The 9774-nt window shown below is 47.3% G+C and overlaps 1 protein-coding gene across 1 annotated transcript in view; it reads right to left on the minus strand.

Moving 5' to 3' along the window:
- Positions 1-8657, minus strand: part of stard9 (StAR-related lipid transfer (START) domain containing 9) — a 388283-nt gene extending 379626 nt beyond the window's left edge. Inside the window, exon 1 of the mRNA XM_072487657.1 lies at positions 8451-8657. Within this exon, the coding sequence (XP_072343758.1) occupies positions 8451-8497 (47 nt within the window). The 5' untranslated portion in view covers positions 8498-8657. The remainder of the gene's footprint in view (positions 1-8450) is intronic.
- Between the last annotated feature and the right edge of the window lie 1117 nt (positions 8658-9774).

Below are 9774 nucleotides of genomic sequence, written 5' to 3' on the forward strand. Positions count from 1 at the left end.
TCTCTGAGCCCAAATCAATATAAATTCAGTGCCTCCCACAACATGGAGGCAGAAACCTTCCAGTATTATTCAGCTCCACATAATTTCGGATGACCACACCCACCCTCTCATAGACCACCTTGTCCACCAGCAACCTCACTGCGGTCGCTGAGCCTCCCTCTGCACTATCCGCAAATCCACCCAGTGCTGCGCATGGTCAGAGACCACAATCGCCGAATACTCTGAACAAACTATCCCCACCAACAACGCCTTGCTAACAGAAAAGAATCAATCCAGGAGCACACCCTGTTCACGTGCGAGAAGTATGAAAACTCCTTCGCCCTCGGCTTCTCAAACTGCCACGGGTCCACACCCCCCATATGCTCCATAAACCCCAGCAACTCTTGTTGTCGTAGACTAAATCCTTCAGGGACCTAGGATACAACTGTCCAACCTAGGATCCAGAACCATGTTAAAATCTCCCCCCATAATCAGACAATGCGTGTCCAGGTCCAGAAACTTGCTTGGAACCCGCTTCAAAAAATCCACATCATCCCAATTTGGGGCATATACATTCACTAGCACCACAGGCATACCCTCTAGCTTCCCGCTAACTATCACAAACCTACCCCCAGGATTGATTACAATACTGCCAACCTCAAAGGTCACCCTCTTGTTGACCAGCACCACCACCCAGTAGTCTTCATATCCTGCCCCACCCAGCCCTTCCTCAGCCTCGTCTGGTCCCCCAGCTTCAGCTGCGCCTCCTGAGGAAACACAATGTCTGCCTTCAAACCCCTTAAATGTGCGAAAATACACAACCTTTTGACCGGGTCATTTAAACCATGTAATCAACCAGGTCAGGAGGCTCCCCTCCAGCCCCCCCTTACCGAGCAGCCATAACTCCCCCATTAGCCAGCTCCCCCAGGCCCATTCCAAAACGTCCGGCACCATCTCCTCCTAACCAACTGCACCACATCAACACCACCCACGTCAGCATCCCTCCCCACCCACCCTTCGCTCCACCCCATAAACAAAGACAAAGAAAACCCCTCCCCTCCCCTACAAATCGACCCTGCACCTCATTCCCATCCCCCCCCCCCCGCACTAGAGGTCTGTTCAGTCGACCACTGGGCGGGCAATGATGCCCCAGCACCCTCCGCCATCTTTCCCTGTGTCGCATCGCTGCTGCCTCTTACGTCATAGTCCTTTTCTGGTAAACCATAAACCGGGCCCCACCAATAAGAGTACAGCAATTCCTAAGAGTTCATACACTTCCACTAGTAAACACCCCTTGAATCAGGTGGAAAAGGACCAAAACGTTCCACCTCAAGCGGGAGCTACCAAATGTGCGACCACTCACTCCATGGCCGCCACCGGAAGACCCTTGCTTGTACAATTGTAACTATGAAGTGCAAGGTACCAGCATGGCCAGAATCACCTCACAGCAAAAAACACATGGCTAGCGCTTCATTGTAAACATTTTTTTGGTTACAATGTCAACAGGATAGAGCTGCCTCCAAAGACACTTGCAAAAGTCATTGAGCAGTGCAAATTGCCTTGAGAAAATCTGCCTTTTTAAATTTACCATTACTGTCGGTGATCTTTTTAACAACATCTTGCATTTCTGCAGCAGTATTTTAACATCCCAAAGTACGGACTTCCGGCAGCTACACGTAGGTAGAGGTTGCACGTTGGGTGGTTCCTGCTAGAGGTTTTGACCCTTTATAGGGATGATTAGGAATTCAATACAGTGTGGGTTCCGAAGTCGAACTGGTCCAAGCTGCGTTCCCTGACCCACTCGGGGGTGGGCGAAGGTATTGTGAAAGATATGGGAGGGGTGGGCCCATGGAGGTTTTTGCACCCACGGGTTAGGGAATATTTGTTTCTTTCACCAGTACGCAATGTGTATTCGAGGATTGATTTTTTTTTGTGATGGGGAAGGCGCTGTTAGCCAGTGTGAGGAAGGCAGAATATTCTGCGATCGTTATTTCAGACCATGCTCCACACTGAGTGGATGTGGTCATGAAGAAGGGGTCAGCTCAGAGGCTGGCGTTAAATATTGGAGAATTGTGAGCAATTTTGGCCCCGCATCTAAGGAAGGATGTGCTGGCCTTGGAAAGGGTCCAGAGGAGGTTCACAAGAATAATCCCTGGAATGAAGAGCTTGACGTATGAGGAGCTGTTGAGGACTCTGGGTTTGTACTCGTTGGAGCTTAGAAGGATGAGGGAGGATCTTATTGAAACTTACAGGACACTGCGAGGCCTGAATAGAGTGGACGATGAGAGGATGTTTCCACTGGTAGGAAAAACTAGAACCAGAGGTTACAACCTCAGACTAAAGGGACAAACCTTTAAAACAGAGATGAAGAGGAATTTCTTCAGCCAGAGGGTGGTGAATCTGTGGAACCCTTTGCTGCAGAAGTCTGTGGAGGTCAAATCACCGAGTGTCTTTAAGATAGAGATAGATAGGCTCTTGATCAATAAGGGGATCAGGGGTTATGGGGAGAAGGCAGGAGAATGGGGATGAGAAAATTATCAGCCATGATTAAATGGCAGAGCAGACTCGAAGGGGTCGAGTGGTCTAATTCTACTTCTACGTCTTATGGGACTGTCGGCAGACCCAAGTTAGTATCTCAAAAGTGGGAAAGTGATTGACGGTTACGTAGGGTTCAATATGAATGGGGAGATCTCGCCATCAATGATATGGGAAGCGTTGAAGGCAGTAGTGAGGGGGAGGATCATCTTGTTTAAGGCACAGGTGGACAAGGAGGCACGGGAGGAACAGCAGCAGCTGATAGAGGAGATTTTGAAGGTAGATGGAAGGTATGCAGAACATCTTCAGGCGAGGAGGAAGGAGCTACAGATGAGGTTTGATCTTCTATCCATGGGAAAGGCGGTTCAGCAGCTGAGGTGGGTGAAGTGAGTTGTGTATGAGTACGGGGAGAAGGTCCACCACCTGTTGGTGGGATAGCTCCGCCAGCTAGCAGCTGGGAGAGATTGTTCGGGTCAGGGATGGAACGAGAGCTGGTGGTGGCACTGGAGCAGGTGAACAAAATTTTTGAAGAGTTCGACAGGGATTTGTACAAGTCAGAGCCTCCGGAGGAGGAGTCAAATATGAGGGAGTTATTGAGAAAATTGGAGTGTCTCGACGTAGGAGAGGAGAGGGCAGGATTGAAGGAGCCAGTGGGGGTGGAAGAAGTGCATGGGACAATAGGAAAAATGCAAACGGGCCAGGCGGTTTTCCGGTGGAATTTTATAAAAAGTTTAAGTATAAGTTGGCACCATTGTTTGAGAACGAGATGGTCAGGGGCCTTGCCAGAAAAGTGAATGTTTTGTGGTGTCCTTTCCAGGGGCGAGAATTGGAGTGGGGGGTTTGCCATTTCAGGTGGCAACGACCCACTTCAGTTATTTGGGAGTGCAAATGGCCTGGGATTTGACGCGGCTTCGTAAGTTGAACTTTATGAGACTGGTAGGTAGGGTTAAGGTGGATCTACTGAGGTGGGATAGTCTTCCCCGGTCATTGGCCGATCGGATGCAGGCGGTGAAGAGAAATACTTTGCCGCGGTTTTTATTTTTATTTCAGTACCTGCTGCCTTTTTGCAGAAGTCGTTCTTTAAGGGGTTGAATAGGTTGGTTTCATCATTTGTCTGGGCGGTACAGTGGCTAGGATTAGACAGAAACGATGGCTGTCGGGGGAGGGAACGTTGGACCTTCCGAATTTGTTGTCCTATTACTGAGCAGCAAATGTGGAGAAGGTGCAGGGTTGGAGTAGGATAACAGAGACTTTCTGGATGAGGATAGAGGCAGATTCTTGTAGGGAGCCAGGGTTGCGGGCACTGGCAATGGCGCCACTCCCGTTTACCCCAGGTAGGTATTCGGGAACCCTGTGGTTAGGACCACACTGAAAATATGGAGGCAATTTCGGCAGCACTTTAGGTTAGGGGCAATGTCGAGGTTGATGCCGATCTGAGGGAACCATAGGTTTGAACCCAGGATGATTGATGCAAGGTTTCGAGGATGAGGGGAAAAAGGGGTGATGGAGATGAAGGACTTGCTTTTGGAAGGGCGGTTCACAAGTTTGAGGGAGTTGGAGGTGATGTTTAGGTTACCGTATGGGGAGGGTTTTAGGTACATGAAGTTAGGTGCAGGACTTTGTGAAAAAGGTCTTTCCGACCTTTCCGGTAGCACCTTCCTTCTTGTTGCTGAAGGAGGTGTTGTCGGTGATGGGGGTTTTTGGAGGAAAATAAGGTGTCTCTGGAGGGAGTTAAGGTCAAGTGGGAGGAAGAGGTGGCGATGGCACTAGAGGAGGGATTGTGGTGCGAGTGCTGCGGATTGTGAATGCCTCAACCTTGTGTGCGAGACTGGGGTTGATATAGCGAAAGGTGGTACACCGGGCAGACCTGACAAAGTCAAGGATGATCCGGCTGTTTGAAGGGGTAGAGGATATTTGTGACTGAACATAAGAACCAGGAGCAGGAGTAGGCCATCTGGCCCCTCGAGCCTGCTCCGCCATTCAATGAGATCATGGCTGATCTTTTGTGGACTCAGCTCCACTTTCCGGCCCGAACACCATAACCCTTCATTCTTCAAAAAACTATCTATCTTTATATTGAAAACATTTAATGAAGGAGCCTCAACTGCTTCACTGGGCAGGGAAGTCCATAGATCACAACCCTTTGGGTGAAGAAGTTCCTACTAAACTCAGTCCTAAATCTACTTCCCCTTATTTTGAGGCTATGGCTCCTAGTTCTGCTTTCACCCGCCAGTGGAAACAACCTGCCCGCATCTATCCTATCTATTCCCTTCATAATCTTATATGTTTCTATAAGATCCCCCCTCATCCTTCTAAATTCCAACGAGTACAGTCCCAGTCTACTCAACCTCTCCTCGTAATCCAACCCCTTCAACTCTGGGATTAACCTAGTGAATCTCCTCTGCACACCCTCCAGCGCCAGTATGTTCTTTCTCAGGTAAGGAGACCAAAACTGAACACAATACCCCAGGTGTGGCCTCACTAACACCTTATACAATTGCAGTATAACCTCCCTAGTCTTAAACTCCATCCCTCTCGCAATGAAGGACAAAACTCCATTCGCCTTCTTAATCACCTGTTGCACCTGTAAACAAACTTTTTGCGATTCGTGCACTAGGACACCCAGATCTGTCTGCACAGCAGAATGTTTTAATATTTTATCATTTAAATAATAATCACTTTTGCTGTTATTCCTACCAAAATGGATAACCTCACATTTGTCAACATTGTATTCCATCTGCCAGACCCTAGCCCATTCACTTAACCTATCCAAATCCCTCTGCAGACTTCCGGTATGCTCTACACTTTTTGCTTTACCACTCATCTTAGTGTCGTCTGCAAACGTGGACACATTGCACTTGGTCCCCAACTCCAAATCATCTATGTAAATTGTGAACAATTGTGGGCCCAACACTGATCCCGGAGGGACACCACTAGCTACTGATTGCCAACCAGACAAACACCCATTAATCCCCACTCTTTGCTTTCTATTAATTAACCAATCCTCTATCCATGCTACTACTTTCCCCTTAATGCCATGCATCTTTATCTTATGCAGCAACCTTTTGTGTGGCACCTTGTCAAAAGCTTTCTGGAAATCCAGATATACCACATCAAGTGGCTTCCCGTTGTCTACCGCACTGGTAATGTCCTCTAAAAATTCCACTAAGTTAGTTAGGCACGACCTGCCCTTTATGAACCCATGCTGCATCTGTCCAATGGGACAATTTCCATCCAGATGCCTAGCTATTTCTTCCTTGATGATAGATTCCAGCATCTTCCCTACGACCGAAGTTTAGCTAACTGGCCTATAATTACCTGTGGTGTGGGAAGGGCCCACTAATCATGTACATATGTTTTGGTCATGCCCGAAATTGGAGAAATTTTGGAGCTTGTTTTTCAGCACCATGTCAGCGATCTTGCATGTGGACTTGAAGCCTCGTCCCCTGGGGGCCATATTCAGGGTGTCAGACCTGCCAGAGTTGCAGATTTTGTTGTCGTGGAGGTCAGCTTCTCCACTCTGTGCCTCGGTGTGGCTGGGGGATCTATTGGATTCCTGCATTTAGAGAAGGTGAAATTTGCCCTAAGAGGGGTGACTGAGGGGTTCCACAAGAGATGGGGTTCAGGGGGAGGGGGAGGGGGGAATTGAATTTAGAAATTTTGAAAAAAATCTCAGAGTGCTTTGCAGAAGTCTATCCAGACATATCGATGCCAAACCACATAAGGCGAAGCGAAATTACAGTAATCAAAAGATTGGTCAAAGCACCAGAACTAGAAGACAATTAAAACAGTTAAGTCTGGAACTAACGATATGGGATTTTGCCACAGATTGAGGAAAGGAAAAATAAAACTCCAGGTAGAATGAGTGTAAAGGATATTTTAAACACGTTTTAATACGTCAACTTAAATGTTATGATAGTTTTATACATATAAATATAATATGTTAAATTGGTACAGAAAACTATTTACAACTAGGAGTAAACATTTGCAACAATTTATCCACTGCATTAAAGCATAGAATTCCTACAGTGCAGAAGGAAGCCATTCGACCCAGGCCCACTACCTCCGTAACCACACCAAGCCTGCACACGTTTGGACTGTGAGAGGAAACAGTATTCTATTTTTCTGGTTGACAGAAAACATTCCCTTGGATTATTGTAAACAAGTATTTGAAATACTTGAAGCACACTGGAAGGTGATGTGCTGATTCTTTTACTCACGGTGGCAATATAATATTCATTTGCCTTTTGTGACTTTTTTAAAGCAGTGTTAACAAATGATGTACAAACGGACAGTTGGAAGCAAATCCCGAATAACACAAAGAGTAATGTCAGAAGAACATGGGTGGAGTTCCTGAAGTTTTTGCTAATTTAAGTGAAAACACAAATTAGAAAGCAAACAACTTATGTTAATATAGTTGCTTTAAAAACTACAAAACAATCAAAGGTTCTTCACCTGTGCGCAATCTGAACAAGTGGCACCAAGCCAAAGAAGGAGCTACAAGTACAGGTGACTTGAACAAGAGGAAGGTTTTAAGGAGAACCTTAAAGTAGACAGCAATAGAAGATTGTCACTCTTACTCAGTTTATTTTCTACCAAAACTAACAAACAGGAATTTTGACTCTTTTACAACTAGACAAGTATATGCTCAGATGCCTCCTTTAAAATCATGATTATGGCATGGTGACTAACACTGCTGTCTCACAGCACCAGGGACATGGGTTTGATGCAGGCCTTGGGTGACTGTGTGGAGTTTGCATGTTGTCCCAGTGTCTGCGTGGGTTTCCTTTGGGTGACTCCCACAGTCCAAAGATGTGCAGGTTAGGCGAGATTACTGGGATAGGGCGGGGGAGTGGGCCTAGCCAGTGTCCTTTTGGGAGGGGTCAGTGCAGACTCAATGGCCAAATGGCCTCCCTCAGCACTCTAGGGATTATATGGATTCTATTTCAGGTAAAGACAGGCCCTGCACTGAACTACCTCTCTTCAGTATCTCCGAACTGCAATCTCTACTGACCAAAAGTCAATCACAGAATCATGCAACTTTTGGTGCAACTTTTGGTTCAAATAACAGAAGAGTTATATTGTGCCAAACTCCAGGGGAAGTCTGAGCACAAAACATTTGTTAAATATTGCTAAAATATACTTAGTTGGAACTTAAACAGTTCATGGTTAAAATATTGCATAAACTTTGCTCCGCTTTTTAAAATCAACTTTATAACTAAACTAAAATCCCCCAAATTGTATAAGTGTACAATTTTGTTTGTCAGTCGAAATTTAAGGAAACTACATATCGACGTTAGTGGCGTTTTCTTCTGGGATCTGATCGTCTTGGCACAATATACTAAATGTATGAAACAGCAGACAACGCTTAGCTGAGGGACGCTAAATTATGCCCCCTAGGCTCTCGCCAGAATTTAACTGTCCCTCTCTTAAATTATCAGGACAGCTGCCAACCAGATGTATGCTGTGACCAAATTTGGAAGCACACAATTTTGAAATGCAGCTATTGTCGATGTTCTGTCCTCACTCGCCTCCCCCCCCCCTCTTAACTTCCGTTCCTAGCAAAAGAGCTACAAACTCAAGTTATGTTCTGGCTAAATCATCTGGAGAGACAATCTCTCACACAATAGAAAATCAGTTCATTAGATTCTGGCATCAGTCAAGAGTCCAACTCAATTCTGAATATGAGCTGAGTGAACGATGGAGATACAATGCATTGCAGGGATCTGTATTCAGAACCCCCTGACAGTGCAGCACTTTGACAGATCTCAGTCTGAGCAAATGCACAATCCCAACTTGGTAGAAATTAACATTTTTAACAGCTGTTCTCCCCACAGTGAGGGTCCAGCCACCCACACCATGCCTGCACTGCCACCCGCGCCTGACTGGGTTTGATTCAGGCAAATGTCTTTTCCACCACCCCACCGCCTCCTCACCTCTTGCTCAGAGGTCGGACCCTCACGGCCACTTTCACATTCGCCATCTGTGATGGGGTTGGTCTCAGGGTTTAATTTACTCCGCAGCCTCAGATCTTGGTGTCATTTCCCGCCCAGACAGCCACTCCCTGACTCGCTCCCAATGTGATGTTTATCAGACTAGAGTTGGCTCCTCAGACCGCCGTCGGCTCCATTCCCATTGCGCCGGGTAAGTGGCCCCGAATGTTTCCCCCTACCCGGTCCGCATTGTGCAGGAGGGGGCGGGGCGGAGCCACCTGCCAATCAGAGACTAGGCGGGGCGTCGGCGGCCGCCAATCATATCACAGGGGGGCGGTGACCGTGTTAGAAGGGAGAGGTGATTGGACGGCACGGCGCAGAGGGCGGGACCAAGGGGGGCATGTGGTCATTGGGACTGGCTGACCGCCAGGGGGCGGGGCTACGTTCGCTGTCAATCAGGTGATGGGCGTGGGCTGCGGCTCCGTTGGCAGCGCGCTCGCCGCTAGGTTGTGGCTCCAAATCCACCTCTCGGGCTTGAGTGCATCAATCAAAGCTGTTGCTTCAGTGCAGTAAAGGAGCACTTCACTGTTGGAGGCAGTCTTTTGAATGAGACACTAACCAAAGTCCCAGCTGCTTGGTTTGGGCGGGTGTAAAAGTTCCCAAGAAGGACAGGGGAGCTCAGGAGAGGACAGGGATGGGCTTGTTTAGCACAGTGGGCTAAACAGCTGGCTTGTAATGCAGAACAAGGCAGCAGCACGGGTTCAATTCCGGTACCGGCCTCCCCGAACACGCACCAGAATGTGGCGACTGGGGGCTTTTCACAGTAACTTCACTGAAGCCTACTTGTGACAATAAGCGATTATTATATATTATCCCCAGCATCATCATGCTTGTTCCTCAATCGTCATCTTAAAAAAACAACAACAGACTATCTGGTCATTATCACATGAATTTAAAAAAAGTAATGCCTACAGAAACATCAAATTATGGAGCATTGACTGATGAGAGTCAGCAAAGAAGACCATTTGATCCATTGTTCATTCTTTGAAAGAACTGTTCAGTTTAGCCAATGTGGCGAACGTATTGTACTAACCATTCACCACTGTATTACACTGTATCATGCTGTTGCCCATGTGGGCTCTACCCATGGACCATTGTACGATATTACACAGAATGTATCATGTTGGTGCCCATGTGGGCTCGGCCCCCTGGGGGGGAGGTATAAAGAGAAGCTGCCCTGTAAGCGGCCCTCACTAGCAGAGTAGTCGCAGGCAGGCACTGTTCACTTCAACTCTCTGTCTCGCGTGAATTGATGGTCGCATCAGCC

Source organism: Scyliorhinus torazame, chromosome 2 (assembly GCF_047496885.1).
Source record: "Scyliorhinus torazame isolate Kashiwa2021f chromosome 2, sScyTor2.1, whole genome shotgun sequence".
NCBI classification, from domain to species: domain Eukaryota; kingdom Metazoa; phylum Chordata; class Chondrichthyes; order Carcharhiniformes; family Scyliorhinidae; genus Scyliorhinus; species Scyliorhinus torazame.